The 27,995-nt window shown below is 43.0% G+C and overlaps 1 protein-coding gene across 15 annotated transcripts in view; it reads right to left on the reverse strand.

Annotated features, from left to right (window-relative positions):
* APBB2 (amyloid beta precursor protein binding family B member 2) overlaps window positions 1-27,995 on the reverse strand; it is a 368,036-nt gene that overhangs the window by 162,887 nt on the left and 177,154 nt on the right. For all 15 annotated transcript variants that reach the window (XM_045076735.1, XM_045076734.1, XM_045076731.1 and 12 more), the window contains one exon: window positions 14,320-15,135. In XM_045076735.1, coding sequence (XP_044932670.1) covers window positions 14,320-15,135 — 816 coding nt within the window. The remainder of the gene's footprint in view (window positions 1-14,319; window positions 15,136-27,995) is intronic.

Genomic DNA, 27,995 nt, shown 5'->3' on the forward strand with positions numbered 1-27,995 from the left:
ACAACAGTAAATTATCATCCTGAGGAGAGGGTACTGAAAACTCCTGATGGGCAGTCGAGTTGGACAGAACTGTGGGGAACCTGGTGACCCACTACTTGTGACGGGCATCTGAAGTGCAGGGGGGCAGTCTCACAACACACAGACCTTAACCTCTGGGATACACGCTAACTCTGGATAGTTAGGATCAGGACTGATGTCCAGCTGATATCTGTAGAGAACTGGAGAATTGCTTGGTATGGTAAACCCAGACATTTAGCATCCAAAGTGTTTGCATAGGTAAAACAGATCAGAGTGATAGCAATGACTTATCTTTCATTCAAGAGAAAATATTACTTAATCTTAAGAAAGAGCGTGTCAAGCAGAAAACTAGGTAGCTTAGAAAAAGCAAACCGTAGATTCAAATTCCAAAGAAGAGGGAATCTTGGCCAATGTCCTTCAAGGCTTCTAGGTTCCCGATAGCATCATCCCAAGGGGAAAAATACAGGATGCATGAGGCTATCCAGTCCGATGCCATTTAAATATTGGACTTCTGGGGTGCCTGGGTGGCTCAGGCAGTTTGGTGTCTGCCTTCAGCTCGGGTCATGATCCCGGGGTCCTGGGATGGAGCTCTGCATCGGTCTTCCTGCTCAGTGGAGAGTCTGATTCTCCCTCTCCCTCTGCCTGCCACTCCCCTGCCTGTGCTCTCTCTGTGTCAAATAAATACATAAAATCTTTAAACAATAAACAACAGACATTTGATTTCTGACTCCCCTCTGGTACAACCACGTTCTCTAAGCACCCTCCTGTGTGAGCCTGGGTTTCCTCTGAGACTGTCCAGAGGAGGAAATCCCTAGTCATGCAGTTTAGGGCAAATTGGGCCATGTGATAATGACTTGTGGCTGGGAATAAACACTAGCCCTGAAAGTGTGCACCCACTAGCTCGTGTCAACAAATCCATTACCTGGGACCGTGATCATTCTCATTACAAGTTAATAAGCTGATATACCATCTGTAGTATTTTAGTCTCATGAACTTGATGAATGAGTCTATCTCTAAGAAGCAGATCTGCTTTTAAAGCCTGGTTTGGACTCTATCAGTGACACCCTAGGCTAAGGTCACTCACGTCACCAGGTAAAGTCTGTCAGCCATCGCACATGGCAGAGGTAAGTGAAAGTCAATGTCAACATCAGCTTGTGAGTAGAAGAGTATGCCCGTCTTTCTAAATGTGGCCCTTTCACTTTACTGCAAATAAGTAGAAATTCGAGAAATGCCATGCAAGTTTAATATTTCAAATGAGAGAAAAAGAACAGACTGATTCAAACCACCATAACTATGCCATGAGTGTTTTTCGGTGATCCTCTAATACTATCCCACGTGGGTAAGCCACCGAGGGTCCCACTCCATCCTTATCCCATCACCCGTGGAAAGTGAAGCGTGCTTAAAACAACGATGCACCAGAAATTCACATAACAGTCCCAGACACAGCAGACAATTTGGTGTTGGAGGAAAGCCACAATTCTATCTTTAGGACAACACCCCGTTCCCCTGGGCTGTTCCCCATTATCTCAAACTCCCCCATCTAAAACCAAAAACCTCCTCTTCCAAAAACTAGTTCCTCCTCCTAACTTCGTGATTTCTAAAGACCAGCATGTTCTTAGTCTTCACACTGAAACTCTCACATATTTGGTTGAACCCTCTCCCTCACCAGCCATATCCCATCAATCACTAAATCCTAGAGATGCCTTTTCTCTATGTCTGTACTATTTTTATTATTTTTTTTAAGATTTTATTTATTTATTTGACAGAGATCACAAGTAGGCAGAAAGGCAGGCGGGGGTGGGAGGGCGGTGTGGAGCAGGCTCCCTGCTGAGCAGAGAGCACGATGCAGGGCTTGATCCCAGGACCCTGGGATCAGGACCTGAGCCAAAGGCAGAAGCTTTAACCCACTGAGCCACCCAGGCACCCCATCTGTGCTATTTTTAAAGCCACAGTCTCCTCTGACCATAATCATCTCCAACCAACAGCCTACCTCCTTTGCCCCTGCCATGTGCTCTAGGCACCAAGGTCAGATGTATTTTCTTCAAACTCCAACTTACTAATGACACTCTTCTCTTGTAACTGTCAACTGTCTGTCACTCACAAAATCAAGTTCGCGCGGAAGCATTAGCATCACTCCAATCTGGCCTCCATCGACCTACCTGACTCCTCTCACAGTTATCCCCCATGGCCTCTTCTCTCCAACCACAATGCTTGGAAGCACGGATCCTCACTCAGACAGCAAAATTCCTAGAGAGCATTTCAGGGGGTCTCTGAGGTCGAAAGGACTACCATAATTCTAAGCTGTAATTTACAGCCTTTTCCACTGTGTTAACACTTAACTGATAGGGCACACAAAAAAATAATGGCTAAAACTGCTGGCTTTTTCTGCACAGGGCAAGACAAGGACACAAAATACACTAGTAATCACTGTACTCCCCAATACTATGTATACACACTCCCATCTCACCTAAGAATTCCTTGTTGGACCAGTAATAAAATGATTAACTTCATTAAACCTCAGTCCTCGAGTACACCTTTTTAATGTAATCATGCATAAAGTACTCCTTCTGTAGATGCAGGCATGATGGTTTGAAGGAAAAGGCACGTGGGGGCATCCTTTCTTCTTAAAAGATTGGCTGACAAATAAATCATAGCTATTCAAATTCAGGTAGAGGCAGACATTTTCCCAGAAATGAACGAGGCAAGCCTGTCACTTCAAGGAAAACAACTGACCGTATTTGTTGCCGACGATAAAATGCAAGCTTTCAAGCAAAAATTAGAATTTGGGAAAACTTGTATCTGCCACTGAGAACCTGACAGCTTCCCAATAATTTCTGACTTTTCTGAGGAGATAGGTGGTGAGATTAACAAAGGCAATGTTTCCCTACTGCATAATGAAACATGTCCACATTTGGAAGAACTTCAAACTCACCGAACCAATATTTTCCAGATATACAAGTCCATGATGGTACACAACTACGTACGGGTGAAGCAGCCATTCAAAATGTCTGACACGCCAATGGGTTTTAATACAACAAAGTTTACTATTGTGGCTTCAGATCCTGTGGTGTAAACTAACCATTAAGAAATTCTCAATTACCTAGTTCTGGTGGAACATCAAAAAAGAATATCCACAATTCCCTGAAAAAGCTATTAAAATACTTGTCTCTTTTCCACCTTCATGTCTTTATGGGACTGGCACTATTCTCTTCATCTACTTCAACCAAAACAATTTATGAAGACACAGTAAAGGGAGAATCAGATAAGAGAATCCAGCTGCCTTCGATTAAGCCACGAAGGAGATTTTCAAACAAATAAAACAATTTCACTCTTCTCACTAAATTGTTGTTGGCTTTGAAAAACATGTTTTTGTTTCACAAAACATGTCCTATTTTGTTAACATTACTGAGTTTCTTACTCTTTTTTAAATGGATAATTTCACAAAATAATCTCCAATTTTAATTTTTATTACAATAAATACTGATTGGGAAAAAAAAAAGATCTTTGGGTCTCTCGATAATTCCTGAAGACCCGAAGGGTTCCCCAAGACCAAAAAGTTTGAGGTCAATGCCTAGAGTAATCTTTTGTTTTCTTCCAGTTTCTCTCTCTTGCTCTCTCTCTCTCTCTCTCTCTTTTTTTTTTCCCGTGTGCCCACCACTTCTTTACTTCTCTAAACCCCATTTATTTTTCAATTCTGTCCTTTACTCCCAGTCAAGCAATGCCTTATCTGCACATTTATGACGCTTATTTTGTTCTACATACTTGGCAAATATCTATCTGGTATCCCTGTCCTCCTGCAGCCTACAATCCAGTGTTCCTACTCCAACTGTGGTCAAGCAAAGAAGTCCGCATCAGTATCACTTGCAAAGACCCCTAACAACCATAGAATCTCCACAATTAAAAAATTTTCTTAAAAAGAAATGCAGAATCTCAGGCCCCAGTCCCACTAAGAATCTGCATTTCATCAAGATTCCCAGGAGATTTTCCTGTATGTTCACATTTGAGAAGCAGGGGATTTATGCCTCTCCCGAACTGTTGTGACTTTCTTAGAAGGAAACTAGTATCTTTAATTTGTTGAGTTGCTCAAAAGGAGGGCACGGGTGATGAGCCCTGGATGTTGTACAAAGTGTTGAATCACTATATTAAACGCCGGCAACTAATATTATACTGTATGTGAACTAACAAGAATTCAAATAAAACTTAAAAATAATTTACTTTGTATAATAATCATTCAATGAAACATGCTTACCCATTGTATGAACTTGTTTCTGGGGATTAGCAAAACAACAAAAGCAAAACAGCCTATATCCCGAAGAAACTTTTCCACCTCACAGCAAAGATAGTAAGACCGGTAATAATAACAGTAGCTAACATTTCAAAACATTCTTTCTGTGGGCCCAGCCCTGGGCTGAGGACTTCATGTAACAATCTTATATGGTAGGACCTACTATATTACTACTTCCACGTTAGAGATAAGACATCTGGGGCTCAGAGGTTAAGAGAGGGTAAGCCAGCATGAGCGCCGCTAATACCCAGGAAGGGACAAATGCCACGAGACGGGTAAAGAGATTTAAACAATCTTGAGGAAGAAGTGTGTGAGTTCTCAGAGGGAAAGATTACATCTCAATCTGGGATTCACCCAGAGCACTAGTTCAGTCCCTTGCGCACTGAGGAACTCAGCAGGCATTCATCAGACTGAAACCATGTGAGTGGAGTCAGGGTGACCTATCAACCTTACCAAGAGTATCTTAAAAATAAATGTTTATTTACAACTAAAATAATTTAATTTTTACTCTAGATTTTACCAATCCAATAGTCCTGAACTCCATTAGAGAGATAATAGACCTGAGTTAAAAATGCTTCTCTCTGGTGTTCTATCCATGGAGTCTGTTCTCTCACCCAGGGCTCTTGTCCCATAGCACACAGACGAAAGGTCATCAGGATGCAGAGGGACAGGACATGAACTAAAATGGTGAAAGCCACTTGGAAATCCTGAAAGAAGCTGATGCTTGCGCTGGGTAAAGAAAGGAAGTCATGGAATGTCTCCCTTGCCACAACAAGCAAGGAATGAAAGGAAATGCTGGTTAGTGGCTCCAGGACACACACCTGGAGCAGACAGAGAAAAGCAAAGCAGAACTGGGGAGTCAGCCCGTTACGGAGCAGTGCACCTGCAGGCGTCCACCACCAGGTGTCTTGCCCGCCCCAATCCTTGAACTTCCCCAGATGCACCTGAAATCAGTTCCTTTCCCAACGATTTGGAGTTGGGGTCCTCACCACCCTCTCATTTTCTGACAACTGCACATGGAGCTGTGAGCACATTTTCTTCTAGAACATTTCATGTAAAAGTTCTGTGGTTCTATTAACACTACTCTCCATGCCTAACAGAGATTAAATATGTTCTCATGCGCCAGCCATCTTGTAGACCTTGTATATCCCTCACATATAATATTTATATGGAAAAAAAGCGTCCTGGTAACAAAAAAAACAACAGACCAAAACCAGTTTCCCAAGCAAGCCATTTACAGGATGGAGATCTACCTTTACTGTATTTCAGATGTATATTCAGTTTTATATGAAGACTTCTTCAAATAACACTGAAGGAGAAAAATATTCAGCTAACCATGTTCCTCGTGATACTGAGCAAGAGTCCTTTTGAGGATTAAATTCGATCATATTCAAGAGGAAATCTATGGAAAGCTAAACAAAAAGAAAAAAAAAAAAAACGAAAGTTCACACACAGTAAACACCACCTCCCCTCTTAGGTACCAAGAGGAATATTTTGGAGTTGGAGTTATCCTGTTCTCTTACTTTCTGACCATTCCACATGGAACGCTGACCATTTAAAGTAGGCTCCATGCCCAGTGTAGAGCCCAACATGGGGCTTGAACCAAGGACCCTAAGATGAAGACTTGAGCTAAGATCAAGAATCAGACGCTTAACCGACTGAGCCACTCAGGTGCCCCAAACATGTGTGATTTTCTAACGGTCAAAAGATTCGATTTTTCCAATGAAGTGTTTGAACATGAAGCTTTTATTTCACTGTTTGGCATCTAAGGGGTTTTGTTTGTTTGTTTGTTTGTTGTTTTTTAAAGATTTTATTTATTTATTTTACAGAGAGGGATCACAAGCAGGCAGAGGGTGGGGGGAAGCAGGCTCTCTGCTTGGCAGGGAGCCTGATGCGGGGCTCGATCCCAGGACCCTGAGATCATGACCTGAGCCAAAGGCAGAGGCTTAACCCACTGAGCCACCCAGGTGCCCCTGGCATCTAAGGTTTTTAACAGGGAAATGCAATATATAAATTATAAGGACCACTGTTGACTACCTTCACATTTATGAAAGCTAACTGAGTACTTACCTGCATCAGGTAAATACCGCATCATCACCCAAGGCACAAAATTTATGAACCACTCATGTTCTAGCTTTTGAAAAGCTAATGTTTCTCCTCCTCTCACAAGATTAATAGGTGGAGAACACTGAGAAGTCATCTAAAGACATTTTGGAAAATTTCAAGCACGTTTTGCTTAACAGTTCATGTCATACTTGGTAATTCTAGTCGAAGGGCTGGGACTGGCTCTGGAATGGCTATGGCCCCAGCATGCTGGTCTCCCCTGCGGCTTTAACAGGCAAGACCAACATTACATGAGTTACTTCTGCCATAATCGTTTCACGTGAATATGGTGGCTGAGTCCACTGACACACAGAGCAGGAGTATACATATCTCTCTATGTATTTATTAATTTCAGATTTTTCTGTGAGGATAATGAATTTGGGCAGACAGTTCGTGATGAAATCTGACAACAATTCTTCAAGTCGCCAGGCGTCCTTTTGTCTCTGTGGGCTCACTGGGTCACAGTCCCAGCAGCTACATGCCCTCCATCGAGGGCAGGAGAGGATCTACTGGCACTTCGGGGAGCACTTCAGTCAAGACAACTACAGGACACCATGCCACCCCTTCTCTTTCTAAGTCACCACTCTGCTCACACAACTCTTTCCCAGAAACTTAACCAAAACTAGAAAACAAAATTTTTCTTTCCTTTTCTTTCTTTCTTTTTTTTTAAGATTTATTTATTTGATAGAGAGCATGAACAGGAGGGACAGAGGGAGAGGGAGAGGAAATCTCAAACAGACTCCACGCTGACATGGTGCTCCATCACAACCTGGGCTGAAACCAACATTGGATGCTTAACTGACCACACCACCCAGGTGCCCCAGTTTTTATTTTCAAAATGCCAATAAAGCAGAGAAAAGAGTGTGAGAGTGGGGGGAATACAAATTAAACTTCTTTGGTAATTAATTGAAAAGCAAAGAAGAAAAAAAGAGATTCTTTACTTTTTGACACCTCTAGGGGCAATGGCTTCCTCGGCTCTCCATCTGATGTCTATTTAGTCCCCAGCACAAGTAACCAAGTACCTGACTGTCCACATCCCTATCAACTGAAGTACCCTTCTCTGAGCATCCTCTGTCCCACAGCCCTCTGGCCCCTCAGAGCCCCTTCCGGGTCCATTAGAATGGATCTGTTACCTTGTGCTCACTATCACACTGTTAGACTTTTGCTACCATTCATTTCATTGCATTTACCTTTTTGTTTCCTAAAGCATAATACTTTACTTTTTTTTAAAAGGTTTTATTTATTTATTTGACAGAGATCTCAAGCAAGCAGAGAGGCAGGCAGAGAGAGAGAGGAGGAAGCGGGCTCCCCACTGAGGAGAGAGCCTGATGTGGGGCTCGATCCCAGAACCCTGGGATCATGACCTGAGCCGAAGGCAGAGGCTTTAACCCACTGAGCCACCCAGGCACCCCTAAAATATAATACTTAAAAGAGCAACCAAGAACCATTGTGAAGATTTAAGGGAATACTTTTTTTTTTTTTTTTTGGTCTAGAACTTTCCAAAACACTTAATAGAGCAAAATCATTTTCTTCCCTAAGTTCATGAGGTGAGACAAGAATTATTTTTACATCTCTTACCCCCAGGGTATGAAAATCTAATTTGGAAATCATATCCTCTACCCCAGAACACAGTGTGTCCAAGCTATTCTGGAAACATCTCACATCTGTCTTCCTGAATTCCTCCTGTCACATCATGGAACTCAGCTGAGAAGACAAGACAGGAAGGCTAGTGAATCACCAAAGGGTATTTAAAAGATTAAAATTAATTCAGCAGGGCAAACCAGCTGAAAATGAGGCCTTTCCTATATACTGGAGTTATTTTTTTTAAGGGATCAGAGCTTCTGAAAAGCAATTTAAAAATCATTTGTAGTTGAAATTACCAGAAAACAACTGACAAAGAATGAACATTTAAATGAAGTTTCTGGAAGAATTAATCGTATAAACTTATGCAACGTTCTAGCACTCTTTAGTTAGCCAAAGCCAGAAACAAGAAGAGCTGCCAATTATGTCAACATAATTAGGTTTGTGCCTTGGCTTTTTCTCTCACCAACTAGCCAGCTTGCCGAAGAGGTCCACTTTGCTGGCCTTGGTACTGGAAACCAATCAACGCATAACATCAAAGGAGTCAACTCTCAAGCAACACGGATCAATTCGCAACGCCAAGGTGAAGTGTAAATGCCAATGTAATCGAAACGGTCCTTTTCCTTGGCACTAGCCTTTCTGACTTGCAGACCTATAAACTCAAATATGAGGACTGTTTGTGGTGGACTGAATGACCAGCCCCCATTCTCCATTGCTCCTAGGAGCCTGGAATAGAAATCGTCTTATCCAGTGCTCTTCACAATTCTGGTTTACAACCCGTGCTTACTTTTTCTGTTTCTACAGAAAGAAGTCAAGGAGTGGCTTGACGGAGCAACCCTCAGAGACCATGCATGTTTCTCATCCAGCTCCAGCCACCCAACTAGCAACGAGGTAACATTTACACAGCCTTTTACTATGCACTACGTATTCTCCGAAGAGGTTCGTATCCACACATAATGATTACTTGGCTCCTGGTTTCATGGAGCTCTATGCCTCAATGGATGGTTTCAAGTAAGGCTGAGGTGAACATGATAAAAGAATTCTGAAAACATTTCTTTAGGATACAGAGAGAGGACGTCCAATAACTCCAAGGGTCTTGAAAGGTTTCACAAAGGAGATGCCATTTGAGCAGGATCTCAATTGTTTATAAGCACAGAAAGATCCTCTAAAATACAGTTTTCCATTTTCCAAACTCTCAAGGTAACTACCACACACACCAAGTTGAAGTTTAAATCTCACATAGTCAGGCTCTGGAGGTCACAGATATACGTCTCAAGGTGATGGTGTGGCAGGAAAACACTGGATGCTGTTTCTGAATACACTGGTTCAAGTTCCACTGTGGACACCTGAGTAGGAGAAAGCAGCACGAACAAGATTCCATGGACACACAGTAGGTCCACAGAATTTCACCGTACCTTTCCTAGTAACCATTTTTTCCAGTCTCACCTATTACGAGGCAACTATGTCAATTAAGTTATAAAATACAAACCCAACATCAAAAATCAGATGTTGAATGCACTGGAACATCAAAGGATTGACTGAGTATACCAGGGCTGCCATTTGTAGATGGCCTCCAGTTTTATTCAGTCAATCATTTATTGACTAAGTTCACCTGCTGTATTTCAGACACTGACAACACAAATAGAAAGGTAAAGACAGACTAATCCCTGCTCTTAGGATGCAGAAGGTCCTAACTAAAATCAGAGTCCAAAATAGAGGCAACCCATCATTAAGGAAGAAGCAAGCTTTTCCATCCCACTGCTGCAGCGATAATGGTGACCACTAATTATAAGAAGCACTAATACTTATTAAACTCGTGCTATATGCCAGCCACCGTTCTAAGAGCTCTCTGAAAATGCTCTCACTTACTCCTCATAGCTGATCTATGCCAGACCCTATCATTATGCCCACGTTACACATGAGAGGCTCTGTGGACTGCCTGCCTCTAACCGAGCTGAGATTCAAACTCAGGAAGTTGACTCTAGAACCCACGCTCTCAAAAATTAAGTTCATGAAGCATTAAGGCCCAAAGCCACATCACCTAGATTTTGTTTTCTCTCTGTATATCCTGCCTTTGTGAACCTAATGTTGAACCTAATGTTGGGGTAGCTAGTCCCCAAGATCCACCCGGTTTCACACTCTGTATCTTTGATTCTATGAAGCCCCCAGTTAAACCTGAGTTACAGGTTGGTACCAACCAGGCACTGAAACCTGTAGCCCGGTAGCATCAACATGTTGTATCTTTCAAAAGTTTTCATGCAACCAGCATAAACCAGCAGGAGACTACCAGAGAGAAGACATACAGTCTGACCAACTCATACTTCTCTGAGTCACCATGCTCCCCTGGGCCCATGGAGGGAATGGTATTTCAAGCAAAATGCTAACAGATCACAAGTTCTCACCTTTAAGCACCAAAACGGGATGTGACCCTTTCTTTTAGAATCCGGGTCAAGGCTTTTTTTTTTTTTTAAACTCTGGTAAACCCCTATGAAACTCAGTGATTTCACAGATGTTTTTCTTTTTCCTAACAGGCTCTTGTTTTCTCAGAGGGCAGACGACACAGGAGGAAAAGAGGGGCAACATATTGTACAGATGATTGATTGGGGCGGGGGTTGGGGGAGTTACCAAAATGCTGGAGGGGGCAATTCAGAAAGAAAGAGAAATAGAAAGTAGTCAATCTCTGGGTTAGCCTGGGCATTTTATTTTATAGATAGCAGTTTAACTTGGAAAGGATGCCCCGAAGGTAGAATGAGTCTGTTCTATTTTTCTCTGCTCCCCAAAGCACAGTCTGCAATCCAAAGAAAACTGAGCGGTGATTTGGTCATAAAACACATGCCACTGTGTGTGATGAGTATTTACTTAAGACAAAGCAGATAAGCAAATATACACACTCAGCAATACAGACTGGTATGCAGTATTAGGTGTTCTGGCGATACATACCAGGATCTTACAAAAATTTGCCTTATTTCTTCTTTTCTTTCAACAGTTAGTGCTTGTGCTTTTTATAGATATAAACGTGTGTATTACATGAAACGTATAATATACATTGACTTTACCATCGTTAAGTGAAACATACTCATTTTATTTGAACTGCTTGTGATTAATGTAAACATTAATGGTAGATTTCACTGGACAGACAAAATCAAAAGAAACACAAATGCTGAAAATTCGTTGAGTTTATTTTACTCACTAATTTATGGAGTGGGTACTACCGGAAACTCGGAAGTGTGATCATGAAGTAAAGTGGTTTCGTTTCAGTAGGAGTTCACAACTGGCTATGAAGAAATTCCCAGAGAATTCCCCAGAACTATTGATACTAATATTTTGAGACCTTGAGCATGCTGAAGTAAGTGCAGAGATCCCAAAGTGACCATATGGCGAACCACAGCAGAAGTCTGGGGGTACCCGGGCAGCTCAGTTGGTTAAGCATCTGACTCTTGATTTCAGCTCAGGTCATGGTCTCAAGGTCGTGGGATGGAGCCCCATGTCCAGCTCCACGTTTGGCGAGGAGTCTGCTTGGGATTCTCCTTTTCCATCTTCCTTTCCCCCCACCCATGTGCTTTCTCTCTCACTCTCTCTAAAATAAATAAATCTTAAAAAAAAAAAAAATTCCACAGGTTTGGTTCTTGAGCATGTTTTTTAAAAACTCAGTCTGGCTGCTTTAGAGTCACATTTAACACATTCTTTTGGGCATATTTGATTCAAAATGTCTATCCTTAGCCACCTATGAAGGGACAGCACCATATTGTCAATCTTCCTTTAAAATGTGAAGGCCTTTATAACTGACTTTAAGAGAGGAGAATGAGCGTATTGTCTCGTTGCTTCGAGAAAGCTCTAGTTCAGTTCACATCATGGGCCAAGCACCAGAGAAACTAACGGAAAGTGATGCCAGGACACTGAGCGAAGGAGTGCTGAGCAGAGGAGACCCCAGGACGGAGTCCTGGAGAGACTCAGAGTGGACCAAGCAGAGTGCACACGTTCAGCCTGAATTCCGGGCTCTCCACAGGCCCTTACGGATGCCCATACTCAACAAGAAAAGGGCCGGGGACAGAAATAATGCAAACAGTCAGCAGTGAGGGAATCAGTAAATAAAACACAGGTCTTGAAAAGCATGGACTAGCATGGCTATTGTTGAGGTAGAGAAACAGCATATCCTTGTCCGTGCTGCCCTACAAAACACATCCTTAAGAGGAAAAAGCCAACCAGTTGTAAAACCATCTGATGTAATATTTTTTTTATTTTTTAAAGATTTTATTTATTTATTTGACAGAGATCACAGTAGACAGAGAGGCAGGCAGAGAGAGAGAGGGAGGGAAGCAGGCTCCCTACTGAGCAGAGAGCCCGATGCGGGACTCGATCCCAGGACCCTGAGATCATGACCTGAGCCAAAGGCAGCGGCTTAATCCACTGAGCCACCCAGGCGCCCTGATGTAATATTTTCTTATTTTAACTTTTAATTGCGGAGCATTTTAAAGATATAAAATTAGAGAGAACAGAATAATTAACCCTATGGACCCATCTTTAATAATTATCAGCTTTGGGGCAGTTTGGTTTCTTTTCTTTTTTTTATCTCCACCTCAGTTATTTTGGAGAAAATCCCATACATGATATTATTTATATTAGTATATATTATATTACATTATATCTATTATTATATATGAGTATATAGCTCTAAGAGATAGGGACTTTTTAAAAAATAGCATCATCATAAAATGTGGGTAAATCTTAAAATTTATTATAAATGTGGGTATAGACCTAAAATGTTTTCTGAAAGGAAATTAAAAAAAAAAAAAAAAAAGACGACGACGACAGTGGTCATCACTGGGGAAAGGGGCTAGCGGGAGGAACAGAGGAGACTTTACTGTACATTTAATAGCATGTGGTGAAATTTGAAATTTGCCTACAGTGGCCAGTGCCATGCCTGGGAGAGCAACGGGACGGCTGTCAGGACAGGAGGGAGACAAGGAGGTCCTGGTGGTGCTGCTGAAAACAGCAGAGGAGTTTGGCTGGGAGAAGCTCAAAGAGTCCTTGATGTGAATCCAACACTGGTAGGTGACAGCGTCCATCAGCGATAGGATAGGATACTTCCCAGTGCGTAAAATGTAATAGCTATGAACTCAGGAATATTACTAAACATAATTATGCTTCCAGCAGCGTGCAGCTCTAGACATTTAGGAGACGAAATGGACTCATCTCAACCTCCCTACTGCCATATCCGGCTACGGCGGGCTGATGATGAAATCCATCATCTGAAGAACCGCAATTTTAAAGGGCACTTCAAAAACACTTAAAAAAAAAAGTCAATGTCTTCACTTTCTCCTTCTCTTTTCCTTATCTAGCGTCCTTGTCATTTCTCTGCCTTGTAGGTTGCAGAAATGTTCTTTCCTTCCGTGGTGGTACAATCTGTTACAACGACAGCCCATGAACAGAGCCTTGGAACCTACAGGGTAGGTGCCAGGTTACTGGGTTACGTTAGAGAACTAAGCCTTGGTGAGTGCTTGTTTACGCTGAATTTAGATACGACAAAGTACACTACGTGTTTTAATCTATCAGCAGTACACTGGGGGAGCAGAGAAAAGAGGCAACTGAAAGGAGCTGGCTGTTAGAATCTGTTCGTTTCTGTCCCAGCTGGGACTCCTCCAACAAACCCAAAGATGTTACGGATACAGACAAAGGTCAAGAAAGTCTGGTCTCTATTAGACTCATTAAAACCCTGAGCTTCTGAATATATTAAAGAGAAGAAACGCCTCTTTCTTACTTTCAAATATCACATGAACAAAGCTAATGAAATGTTCCCCCTTAAAGGTCAAAGGGAAATATCTATAATGAGCAGAAATTTAAATTTTGTAAACTTCTAACTTTTCATTAGTGTGAGCATAAATACGTTCCGAGAACTTTAAAATAGTTGGTTCTTTTAATAAAGATACATGTGTCCCCTGCAACTGTATCTCTTCTTACTTCGCTTAACAAAACCCAGGATTTCTAGATAGTATACTGAAGAAGTTCACCTAAACACTGGTGGTGTCATTTCCAAACAGGTGACATTCTACTATACTTAACGCCACGGAAACATTTCTTTTCACAAAAATGCTTACCAGGACAAGCAACCAATGTAGGAACGAAAAAGAAACAACTGAGAAATGTAACAGTATTTTCCACACAAGCTGCCTAATTTTACCCCAACAGGCTTGAGTTCTCTGCCCTCAAATGGGGGGCTTTCTTTTTTGGTCGGACTAGAGATTAACCTCATCCATAATAGAACACACCAAAAGGAAGTGCCACTGTGAGTCTACTCCCTTTACCGGGGGGGAGGGGAGGCAAGGGGGGGGTACCTGTTTCATCCGGGGAACTGGGGGAGGCACTGTCTTGGGACAGTGTTGTCCAGCTGGACTCCTCATCACTCGGTGCCAGGTTCTGGATCCGGTGTAGGGCACAATCGGTCTTGGCCCCCGTTTTCGGATGATCCTTTTTGGTCTCTGGGCTGGAGGACACTGTGGCCGCCGGACCATCTTCAGGGCTGAACTGGGCCTTGTTTGGTTTCTGCGGCAGCGCCTCGCCATTCCCAATGATGGTGGAGGCCGGGCCCTGGCCCGGCTGCGACTTCTCTTCCACAGCCCCGTGCTGGTTGCCCACACTCTGCTCTAGGTCTCTGGTTGAGGTTTCCAGGTCTGCATAGTAATTGAGGAAGCTCTTGGTTCTCCTGGGTTGCGAGGGTAAAATTTCACAGCCTGAGGAATCACGCGGGTGGGGCTCTTTGCCCTCTAACTTCTCAGAAGTTATGTTGATGACTGCAGTGGGGCTGACGTTTTTGTTGGGGTCCTGCTGTCCTTGTTCTGCGGCCTTCCGGAGCTGGTTCTCCCCATTTTTCACCAGCTTGATGTTGGCGGAGCCATTTCCCAGCAGGGGCTGTGCGGCCGGATCGGAGAGGCCCATCGCCACCTGGATATTAGTTAGTGCATATTTTTTCCTGCATTTGGGGGGTGTGCTGTTCTTGGTTTCGGTGTGTTTTATCTCGGCATTCAACAGTTCATTGTGGGAGGAACGGAGATGAAGGGTATTTGGTGGTGTGGCCGGGCTGTTGCGATTCGTGATGTCCGTGGCTCCGCTGCTGGCCATAAACACAGCCACAGGGTCTACACCTGAGTCAGCTGGAAAGAAAAAGAAACTCGTCAGTAGCTGCCTGACATGACTGAACTGAACCGCTTAACATACGGTGAGCCAACATTTTTATACAAAAAACTGAAAGAGTTCATGCTTCCGTTGTATACATTCTTATAGAATTGACCCATTTTCCTCTTTGTTTTCCTTGCTCACTCATAAATTAAATAGGAACAAATAAAAGGCTTAATGTGGGTACATAAAAGTCAATTTTTAGAAAAGCTAAAAGGTCTTCTAAGGGTCCAAAGTTTATTTAGACTCTCCCTTTTATAGTCATATAAAAGCATTTTCTTCTGGTCATTGTTCACAGCCTTGACAATAACCCCCTTTCTAAACATTCACATCACATTTCTATTCTGTAGTTCCTTTGGGCAACAAAAAAGTTGCTCAAAAATCAGCTGGGGCTCCAGCTTTCTTAGTTAACCTGAAAGGTCACTGTTCACTGATGTGCCATACAGCCAAGGTAATTTTTCTCAGCCACGTTTAGAAATTGTGTTCCGAATGCCCGGAAAAGTCAAATCTCCACTAGAGTTTGCTAATATCTTTGTGAGTATTTTTGACCTGGGCTTAGTATTTGTACGAAAGAGACATTCTGGAGAAATGGCTCAGTTACTGGAGAACGTACACACACAAAAAACTATTACTAATAATGCAGCCTTGAGCCCTAGGCTACTGCTGGGTTAGAGCCCCCAAAGGAGTCTGAACATGTTCCACTGAGTTATAATACCGACTCAGCTGTTCACAGTCCCCATGTGCCCTTGCAGGACTCCAAGGAAACCATCTGACAATTGCATTTATCTCAAATATTGCTCATACCATCAGTGATTTATTCCATATGTCTCTTGCTTGGAAGAAAGAAAGGTTTCTCAGACTAGAAGGGAACAAAATTCATCAACAAGAATTCCTAAGGTTTCACATTTCTCAGTCTGTGAAGAATGACCCCTTTCTTATCTGATCCTCTGCCTTCCACAGAGGCCTCAGTGAGTTTACACCGGCAAATGAACCAAAGCACAGCTCCCAACATTCCTAAAATTGTATTGTGACAACTCCCTCTTCCACTCCCTAGGCAAAACAGGGATCTCCCTAGGAGAGAAAGGTAAGAGTATTCCTCCATTTGAGAGCTTAGAGGTACTCCTTTCTCTTTCAAATACTCAGGATTGCCTACTTTAGGAAAGAGTCACCCACTCATCCGGGAGTCCATGTACTTCTAGAAAGGTAGGCAACATAATGCTGTAAGCAGGGCCCACATTCATAAATGCAATGACGGTGTGGCCCACAGAGACAGCTAAGGGCTGTAAACCAAGTGGTTAAACTTCAGACCCCATTTCTTTATCAGGATTCCTGCTTACCCAGCAATGTAACTAACCACCTGGGGTTCATTTTATAGGAAGCCTTGAGCCCTATAAAAAACTGAGTTTAGTTTGTTGCTCCCTTTCAAACAATGCTCTGATAACTACGTATTTTACAAATTACATTGTTTTAACTATTACTACCACTTCTGTGTATTACAGATTAGAAGTTACCCTCAGTCAAGAGCAGCACTTGATAGGAAAGGGCTCACTTTGAACCCACAGAATTTTCCCCGAGACACATATTTGTAACATGGGCACACAAGAGAAAACTCTTGGGTATTCAGAATGACATTACTATAAGAAAGTAGGAAATCTTTGGCTTTTTTAAAGACCTGGCCAAAAAAAAAAAAACTTCTATCAGTCTATTTTAGGATGTTAGGTACTATATTCTAGCAATGTTATTAGAGAGAAAGTTTTATTTACTTTGCTCATAACCATAAACATTTTCAGAAAGAATACCATCAAAATTTCAAGGTGATTAAATAGCTTTTATATACTGGGTGTGACAGATTATAAAAACTTTTAGCCATGTTCTTCTAGATCACACCGTCCTCCCTATGACCTTTGTCACTCTCCTGTGCGCTAGAAATCACAAAGGGGAGGTTTGGGCGGGTTACATTAGAACAACAGGACCATCCTGTACAAAACAGCTCTGTCTGTGCTGTTTTTGTAGATCAAAGCCTGAACACAGTTTGAGTGTGTTTTCGATATTAAATGATGGTATCACCTGGGAGCTAAATCAAAGGTTCACATCTAGAACTAAGGCAGCCAAGTTAACGCTATGAAGTATACAGTTGTCTCTGGGAGTTAACTATCAGCTAAGCGGTCATCTGGGGTCAAAAGAAGTAAGCAAAAGTTAGCAAATTCCTAGAAAGATGAAGGTTTCAAAGGAGGAGGCCCCTGAAAGTGGGAAGCAGTGCCCACGACGTTAAGAACAAAGAACTCGGGGTCAGGGAGACAGGCTAGTTACTAGCTGAGTGATCTAGGACACCTGACCTTCAGTGTCCTTGTCTGAAAAATGGGGCATTTTTGTTGCCAGGATTGTTTGGAGGATTAAAATGAGAAATGCGGGCCCGAGGATTTAGTATAGTAATAACCATAATGTGTCAACAAACCACACCCCTTTACATCCAAGGGACAGAGCACAGGGCTGCCTGCCAGGGGCCCCAAATTTACCACCTGATTAGCTCCAAGTGATAGAAACAGTCCTGTCGTACCGACACAGAGAAAGCAAACAGACCAACAGGATGGGATAAAGATGTCGGGTCCAGAAGAGTTTAATAATAGGAAAAAAATTCCTCAGTGTAGAGGTAGGTGGTTTTTTGTTTCTTTTTTAATGCAAAGAAAATCTTACAATGTCTCTTTAAATCTTCCATTGAGCTGTTTTCTTTGGAGACCAAAAGCTTAAGAATAAGTCCAAATTCCTTGTTATAACAGATAAGTTAGTTAAACTGTCCATTTCTTAACTGTAAAATCAGGATAGTAACGGTATCTTCACCTCACTGAGTTTTGTTGAAAACTAAGAGAGACGGCTGTCAGCATTTAACTCAGGGCCTGGCATACCGTTAGGGATTCATATTATTTTATGGTTCCCTCCTTCCTCACGCGCTTCCGTCTCTGCTCGCCATACTGCAGGCCACCATATCTACTGAGCACTTTCTTCTTGCCAGGCATCATGCTGGGAGTAGGGAAACCGAGACACACGAGATCCCACCTGCTAAGTGCTTTCAGCCTTGCTAAAGACACACACACAATAATGTGATAAAACTCAACCAGGATGGGAGCTGGGGAGGTACAAGGGAGTGAGAGGTCTTCCCACCTCAGTCTGGAGAGGATCTGAAGGTAAGAGAGGCCGGATTCGCATTTGGGGAGTCTTCGCAAATCAAAACGCAAAAGGAGATGCGGTAAAGGGGAGGAAGAGTCAGGCAGAGTCCCACAAGACATGCTCCAAGGGATTGGACTTGACCCTGAGGCAGAGAAGATCAAGTACTTCAACAGAATGAAGAATGGAGGAGGCTGAAGAGAAAGACACAGAGAGAGAAGGTGAGGGAGAAAGAGAAAGAGAGCGAGGGAGAGGATACGTGTGTGGGCGCGCACGCGCGCATGTGTGCTGTCTTCCTTTATGTAGCAGAGGGAAAGGGCATCTTTCCTCCAGCATGTTCTCCAAGATGACTCTGGTGAAAAGGTATTAAAGAAGCAATGGAAATGAGGCCATTAAAACACCAGAGGTCATCAGGGAGAGAGGAGAATGATGTAGACAGAGGGTGCCTCCCTAACCAAACAGGCGGGCTAGCCCCATCTTCATGGTCTCCCATTTGGCACTAGGGTCTGACTCTGACATTTATCAAAGGGAAGCCAAACACATGCAAGGAGACCATCTGGAAAGCTACGGTCAATAGTCCTATCAAGACAGTAGGGAAGGAACAAGTGGGCATGGGAGACTTAAGTACGGGGAACAGGGCAGGGGGGAGTCCTTCCCTCTCACTGCCATCATACTGAATCTAGGCATTCACCTCTTGACCAGGGCGAGAAGACCAGGCCTCCATGAAGCAGCACTGGCTGATGATAAGAACATGGGCGGCTTCCGCCCCTCACAGCTTCGGGAGAAGGGCAGAGGTGGGCAGAGTGACCATGAAGAACTTCACTAAAGAACAAAGGGGGGGCACCTGGGTGGCTCAGTGGGTTGAAGCCTCTGCCTTCAGCTCAGGTCATGATCTCAGGGTCCTGGGATTGAGCCCCGCATCAGGCTCTCTGCTCGGCAGGGAGCCTGCTTCTTCCTCTCTCTCTCTCTGCCTGCCTCTCTGCCTACCTGTGATCTGTCTCTGCCAAAGAAATAAATAAAACTTAAAAAAAGAACAAAGGGGCGGGGGAGAGCAGCCCATGATTTGGGGTTATAGGAAGGCATTTTTGTTTTTTTAAAGATTAAGAGTCTTTGTGATGTGTTATTGCTTATAAGGCAGAAACACAGAGAGTGACAGAGAAGGGATAAACGGAAACACGGAAGAGGGACAGATGAAGAAGGGAGAATCCAGGTGATGAGATGAGGGACCACAGCAGGTACGAAAGAACCAGCCTTGTCCAAGACAAGGGACACTTCTTCAGGAGGGAAGGATGGAGAGGGAGGAAGGGTGGAGAGAGTGACACCAACTCTAGGAAAAGCAGAACTGACAGCCTTCACTTTCTCTGTGAAAGGAAAATCTTGCCCCAAGGGAAGCAGGCTAGGGGAACAGGAGGAGAAGAACAAAAGTCCAGAAATAGTCACGTGGGAGAAACATAGAGTTGGAAACTTCTTCTAAAAGAAATGTGAAGTTTGATGGCATGAGAACAGACACACAGATGAATGGAACGGACCAGAGAGCCCAGAAATAAACTCATGCATGTATGTCCAATTAACTTATGACAAAGGAGCCAAGAGTATACAACTGAGAAAGGACAGTCTCTTCACTAAAGGGTGCTGGGAAAATGGGACAGCCACATGCAAAAGAACGAAAGTGGGCCTGGCCCTTAACCCCCACACAAACATTAACTCAAAATGGATGAAAGACTTGAACCTAAGACTTGAAACCGTTAAGTTTCTAGAAGAAAACGCAGGCAGTAAACCCGTTGACATGGGTTTTGGCAATAGTTTTTTGGATTTGACACCAAAAGGAAAGGCAACAAAAGCAAAAATAAACAAGCGGGACTGCATCCACCCAAAAAATCTGCACAGCTGAAGAAAACCATCCACACAATGAAAAGGCAACCTACTGAACGGGAGGGGAAACACATAGTCACAGAGGCGGACAGGATTTCGGTGGCAGGTGGGGGGACAGACGAGGCATGCATTCTGGGTATGGCCTGGAGAGGACGGGGAATGGAGCCGGGAAGGGGATGGAGAGCTGGGAAGAAAAGGCCAAGGGATGTGAGGACTCCACAAGGTCAAGAAACAGGTGTCATAGGAACAAGGATAGGTTTTCAACCCCAGCAGCATGCATCCTTTGGGGAGCTTTTTTAAAAAGCACAGAAGGCTAAGGCCCACTCCTAAAGACACCCTAAAGAGTCTGATTCAATCAGCCTGGGGCAAGGGCCCATCAGGGTGATTCCAATGTGTGGCCAAGGTCAAAAACCACTAAAACCAGATAATGATTTCAGAAGCACTTGGAACGCTCTGATCATGCGTGTCCCCTTCCTTGTCTTTGCACAACTTCTCAGCATCCTGCCCTCCTATCTGGCAAGTTTCTATTTCACCCTTAAGATTCAAGGTAGGTATCACCCAGTTGTGAACTGTCCTCTTGCCCCTCCAGGCAGATTCCAGGGCTCCTTCTTCTATATTCCCAAACCTTCCTACACTCATCTCTATGACAGCAACATCCCCCTTGTGTTATTTTTGCCCTGTTGGAGTTTCCCATTAGACTCTGACCTCCAGTAACCAGAACAGGAGCACAGCATACAGTAGGTACTCCATGCATGTCTGTAGAATAAATCATTGAACACAATGGGACCAAAAAAAGGTGTTTCGTTAACATCTCAAGAAATGTTTATATTAAAAGTCTAGCTTTTCTCAAGCTTTTATCCCATGTAGCATCTGAGCAAGAGTTAAAATAAAATCTTTCAAGATACTATCCAGGCTGATTTCTTTTGCTCCTCGGTCTTGGCTCAAGAACATTCTTGTTCAATTCTGCCATAACTCCCTGAAGAAGAAAAGGCTATTTCAAGTCAAAAGTACATGTGCTGTGACCCAGAACAGACTGGTATACTTCTCTACCAGACCTGATTTCTCATCAGCTGTCATCCTACCAGCTCCAAGTTTTCCAAGCTCTGCAATGAACAGCTCTGGTGCACACGGCACAAGGCTCCTGTCACCGTCGTGCTCCCCAACACCCAATTCTAGGCCTTCCTCCTTCCTCGTATTTACTCCCAGTATCGTTAGTAACAATGAACAGAAGAGAATCACATATGATGGGAAAGAGCGATACAACAGTAATATAAAAACTAACAATTCTGGAGAAAAACTAATTCTCTGTGGCTACAAAAATGAAAGGACGACTATCGTCCTCTTCTGCCCGAGGACCAGTCGCCCTCACCCAACTTTTGCTTTCACTCTTCTCCATGGAAGACAGTTTAGCCTGCTTTTCCCAATACTAGTACTATATGGAGGCTCAGAAGTTGGGGCATTCAAGCCACTTCCACTTATCTTTGCCTCCCATGATCTTACTATAGATTTGAGATCAAAGACCACTTGGTCTAATACTCCCTATAAATTAGGGGGATGGAGTTAAATCCACTGACATGTGGGCAAGACCCGAAGCAAGAACTCATGGAATTGCCACCCTACATTTCCCAGACCTGAAGCAAAGGGATAGCCCTTCATCAGTTTCTTATCCTACTGAATACTCTCAGTTTTCTTTGGAGTGCTCCTCTAGCAAATCGCATTTCCCCCTCCCACCTCCTCCCCGCCTGCTTTCAGGCCTGCCTCACTTATCAGTTTCTTTCTAAATCCTCAAGCACCACAGCTCTGTGGCCTAGCCTATCACGTGTTGCCCTGTATCATTCTGAAAACAAACTGATCATGGAGCTCTCCTGCTTAAAACCATCTACTGGTCAACCATCTACTCATTCAAAAGCTCACTCTACAACCACTTCAAATTCCCCTATGCTAGTCTCAGTCGACCCTCTAGTCACATCTCCCATCACTGCAACCCACTCCACCCCACAACCCCGACCCTATTCTCTACAAGGCAGCCACAATCAACTACCTGACAATGCCAAGCCCCTTCTCAATTCTTTCCCCTTGCACAAGGAGTTTGTTTCTCCTGCCTAGGAATGTTCTTTGCCCTCATCTCCCCTACCCCCCCAACCCTATATACCCCAACTGAAAATGCCTATGAATCCTTCAAAACCCCATTCCTTTAGCCTTCCTCTGATTCCTATACACAACGATGGCTGCCGCCTGTTCCATGCTAGGTATGTAGCAGGCTATTCCCATCAGCACTTCCAGACACTGAGATATCTATCTCCCCTTCTAAACTGTAAGTTCCTTGAGGGCAGTGACTGTTCTATTCATTTTTTAGGACAGTTTTATCAAGATATAATTTACATATCATACAGCTCACTTTTAAAAGTGTACAGTTTGGGGGTGTTTAGCATATTCTCAGAATTGTCCATCCATTACTAGGCAGAGTGCAATTATCACCCCAAAAAGAAACCCTCAGTTCATCAGCAGTCACCCTCTGTTCCTCCCACACCCAAGCTCCTGGCAACCACTAACCTACCTTCCGTCCTTACGGAGTGCCCAGTCTAGACATTTCACGTAAATACAACCACCACAGGACATGTGATCTTTTATGACTGGCTTTCCTCACTTAGTGGATCATCAGGGTTCATCCTTTTTGTCATATGTATCAGTACTTCATTCCTTTTTGTGGCCAAATCATATTCCATGGTATCAACAGACCACATTTTATTTAAGTGTTCATCAGTTAATGAACATTTGGAATGTTTCCATGTTTTAGCTATTATAAACCATGCTGCTATGAACATTCACATACAAGGCTTTGCATGAACGTATGTTTTCAATTCTCGTGGGTGAAACCTAGGAGTGGAATTGCTAATTATGTATATAATATATTTGGTTATATAATGAAATACATACAGTTATATGTATTTATATGGTTACATAATATTATACATAAGGTTATATAATTAAATACATATGACCTTTCGAGGACCTGCAAATGGTTTTACAAGGCAGGGGCACCATTTTACATTCCCACCAGCAATGGATAAAGGTTCTAATTTCTCCACATCCTCCCCAACACTTGTTGTGTCTTTTTTATGCTAGCCATCCGAGGAGGTATGAAGTGACATCTTGTTGTCATTTTGATTTGCATTTCCCTTTCATTTTTATATTCCCAGAGTTTCCAGGGCCTTTCAACACAGCCTGGCATAGAAGAGTACTCAATAAATGTTTGATTCATTAATCCATCCACTCATTCATTAACTAAATAGCCATTGAGCATCTGCTATGTGCTAGCTGCTCTTCTCAAGGCCAAGAATATGACAGTACACAAAATAAGCAAAATGAATGAGGAATGGGTAAGCAAATGTTGGTGACCCCGAGAGTCTTTATAGCACAGAGGGGGTTCTGCTCTTGGATTTCTGGTGGTGAGATGGGCCCTCAAGACTTGGCCATTACGTCTACAGCTGCTTGTCATGCTGTTATCAAGTCCCAACATCAATGCAGGAAGACCGATATCTATTGCAGAGATGGATATAAGTTGAGAGTGTCACAAGAGCTAGTATTCCTACAACCATCACTCTCCTGCACGCCCATAGGGAAACATCTGTTATAGCCCGGCATGCATTTCCTCTTTAACCAGTAACAGCCCCACAATTTTTCTTGGGGAATCAACCTTTCTACACTCTCATTCCTTCATTCAACAGATTCTCTGGTGTGCATGGCCATGCAAAAGCCTTCTAGCTGCCTTCTAACTGCAAAGGTTATAGCAGTGGGCAAAACTGACAAAAGAAAAACACCTACTCATGTGCAGCTTACATTCTAGGGGTTCAGCCCATATGTTTCAGGCAGAGATGACACTGCCCCTTGCTTTGTGGAGGACAGGGCCCAGGCCCAGCCAGTCAGAACAGCAAATCCCCATGGCTGTGGTGACCCACTCAAGGAAAAGCAGGTGACCCACACAAAGCCAGTCCTAAGACTGTTGGTGGAACGATCAGAAAAGGGGTGCTCTCTTTTCTCTTGTTCTTGAACTAGAAGATCCTAGAACTTTGAAGGGTCACCATGAAGAGGCAACTAGCATTAGCAAGGACCAATGAGCAAGTAGATCTATGAGACAGAAAGGGAGGCAGAAATTCTAATGACGTTGTTGGAATCCCTAAAACAAGCCACACCTGAAACGGGATCCCCCTAGGCTTCTTGGCTGTTAAAGTCAACTGATTTTTTATGGGGGCTTAAACTACTTTAAACTGAGTCTTCTCCTTCCAGCAACTGAAAAAAAAGGGCTTTGTTAATAAATGGAGTATTTTTTGTGAGGCCTAAAAAAAATGAAGTAAGCCAGGGTTACTTAAAGTCCATGACTAACCAGGCTTTCCAGACACCTAGAGTTGCAAAGATCCCAGCACGGAGACAGAATCCCGTAATTCGAATGACATCCTAATAGAAACCCATGCTGGAAGCTGTAGTTAAACCTGCCCCCTCGGTTTCTCTTTTCTGAGACCTCTAGGCATCTGTCAAAGGAAAATTTTTGTCATGAACAACCGGAAACTCTTCTTTCTATACCCTGCTGCTCTCCATGTGCTCCAGTGACACGTTGACAAAATCGGAAATTGACAAATGGCCCAGGGAAGCTCCACGTTTGCCCTGCTCGTTGGTGAAACTTGACAGTTTCTTCATTTTCAGTTCTCTGCTACACAGTTTTATTTCCACTGAGGAGTTAACAGCCCAGCTTCTACCCTGAGGAATGTTGCCTTTTGAACTAGACCTCAAAGTATGAAGGAAATGAAATAACTCAGATTTTTTTTTTCTTTTAGGAAGGAGAGGCAAAAGAAGGCTGGTTTCCTGAAATTACTCATGAAAGTAAACTCTCAATGTGACAAAAATGATAAGAACTTCTCTCTGAACAAAAGAGGCAAAGGTTATGGGCCATTGAGGCGGAGAGATCACAGCATTAGAACCTTGGAAGTTTCTTTTTTTTTTTTTTTAAGATTTATTTATTTATTTTGGAGAAAGAGAAAGTGATAAAGAGAGAGCATGCTTGTGACGGGGGTGGCAGGGAGTGTAGAGGCAGATGGAGAGACAGGGAAGAATCCTCAAACACACTCGCTACTGAGCGCAGAGCTTGCCATGGGGCATGATCCCAGGACCCTGAGATCATGACCTGAGCCAAAACCAAGAACTAGACACTCATCCAACTGAGCCACCTTGGTGCCCCTAACCTTGGTTAGTTTCTAAAGCCAAAGGAGCAGCTTCACACAGCTGAGTCACAGGGCAACTTCTCCAGGCTTTAGGGGATAAGGGTGATTTCAACAGCTAGGTGTCACCCACCTAAGGGTTTCCCATGCCCACTGAACTTAACTGCCTGAGGACTGGCTTTTTAATCATCCCAAGGGGAGATGAGGAGACACGACAGAGAAGTACCAGATATTTTTCTTCAAGATACTCAGTCAGAGGGGCAGCTGGGTGGCTCAGTCAGAAAAAAGTCTACCTTCGGCTCAGGTCGTGATCCCAGGGTGCTGGGATCGAGCCCCACGTCAGGCTCCTTGCCCAGTCAGAAGCCTGCTTCCCCCTCTCCCTCTGAGACTCCTCCTGCTTGTGCTCACTTGCTCTCTGTCTCTCTCTCTGTGTCAAATAAATAAATAAAATTAAAAAAAAAAAAAAAGAAGAAGAAGAAGAAAGGAACAGTCAGAGTAGGCAATGAGAAGGAACAGTTATTAAACAAACTCGCCATGGTTCAAGTAGGCAGAATCTTAAGAGAAAAAGGCATTTGGGATGAGGAAAGAGGCACCCTGAAAAAGCACAGCTGAGCTGGGTCTTGAAGGGTAGGCTGGAGTCCACCGGTGGGCCAGGATGAGAAAGGCATGCTGGGTGAAGAAGCCTGGCATTCCCAAATCCCCTGTGGCAAATGGGAAGATAAGCTGTTTTGGAAACTCAAGTATTTGGATTTGTATATCCAAATAAGAATAAAGACCTTCAAAGCTTGGGACAGTATATGCTTATTCCAAGGATGTTTTCTGTGCTCAATTTCTAAGCCATTTTCATTGTTTGGAAGAGCTTTAATGTCTTTGGAAGATTAATGTATGTTTTAAAGACAGCTTTAGATGTTTATGAACAAGTCTACGAATACAGTCAAATGATCAAGCTTGAGAATACCGGTTTAGGTGAGAAAAAGCAGGTTGAGCAATCAAGTGATGACACAGGTAGTCTTAAGTAACTGAGAAGTGGGCCTCACATCAATTCCAACAGGGAATCTAAAACAATGACAGAATCCTTGAAACAGGGTGACTGCCAGACTATGCCAACGGCTGAGAGACCTGCTTGGAAGGGACTCGTGAGTTGAACCTGAAAGGTTCAAGAGGCATCTTACAGGTGGATAATGGTATATGTTCTGGGGTATGTTTGCTTTTTAAAGGGCTCCCTCTAGTCACAGCTCCCAAGAGTCGAGAAAGGGGTACGGAGGCTACCTGACCTTAGTTATTGGTCCCGACTCTGCTGCACTAGCTGTCACCTGAATTTTCAAGTAAAAAAATGATTGAAATATACACTCCACTGAATTAAGAATACTGCTTTCCTTGTTAAATGTGTCACATCCTAGATTTATATATGATAGTAGTAACTGTCATTGGAAAACCCTGCTGGATAAGAGTGTCATTATCTCTCATACACCTACCAGCAAATAAAAGCAACTTGAGTACCATTAGGAAGTAGGAATACATTAGCATAATACAATATAAGTAACAGTAAGAAATTCCTAGAAGCTATTTGATCAGTTCACTTCCATGGAGAGGAAAACACATTTTACACACTTGCCAGCTTTGTTCTGACAGTTTCTATACAGAGCCAATCTTGCCATGTATTAAAAAATATTAAATGCTAAAGAGTTCCTAAAAGGAATCATTTGCAACAATTTAAACTGTCCTTTTTTATTTTATTATTTTTTTTTAATTTTTTTTTTTAAAGATTTTATTTATTTATTTGACAGACAGAGATCACAAGCAGTCAGAGAGGCAGGCAGAGAGAGAGGAGGAAGCAGGCTCCCTGCTGAGCAGAGAGCCCGATGTGGGGCTTGATCCCAGGACTCTGAGATCATGACCTGAGCCGAAGGCAGCGGCCCAACCCACTGGGCCACCCAGGCGCCCCTAAACTGTCCTTTTTTAAAAGGACACACATCTTTGCCTTGATTTACCAAAATTAATATGCCTGTTCAAATATGTATTTACAAAGAAAATCTATTGCCTGACAGGCCTTTGAGAATCAGCTCTAAGTTCCTAATTTTCCTGTGTGAATTTAGGTTTGTCACATTGTTATTGGCTGTTTTGAATAAAAAACGTATTACCTGTGCTTCATATATCTCTACTTAGCTTAGTGTTTATTCTATTATGTTTTATTTAGTTTTCTGTTGAAACAGAACATGAAATATTACATAAAGGAGAAAACAGCTTGGACATACTTCCAGAGTTTAAAGACAGAACTAAGAGACTTTAATACCTATTTGTCCGTGGCTTAAATCTACTTACGTAAAAACTCAGAATTTGCTTCGTGGTTTGTACCCTAACAAAATATGGATTCCCCCAGATTCCTCTTTGATTTGCAGTCCTACCCTGTGTTTAATTCAAAATGTTACTGCAATTACTTCTTCCTCGTTATATTACTGGGAGGCAAAGAAGTAAATCCCACACCACATCGTGTATGGTCTAGCATCCAGCCTGACACAAATAGAGGGATGTACAATAAAATTAAGGTGGTTTCCTTCAGGCCTAAACTTAATCAGCACTAGATCCAGGAG

The sequence above is a fragment of the Mustela putorius genome, unplaced genomic scaffold (assembly GCF_011764305.1).
Source record: "Mustela putorius furo isolate JIRA1106 unplaced genomic scaffold, ASM1176430v1.1 tig00000083_pilon_pilon_pilon, whole genome shotgun sequence".
NCBI lineage: Eukaryota > Metazoa > Chordata > Mammalia > Carnivora > Mustelidae > Mustela > Mustela putorius.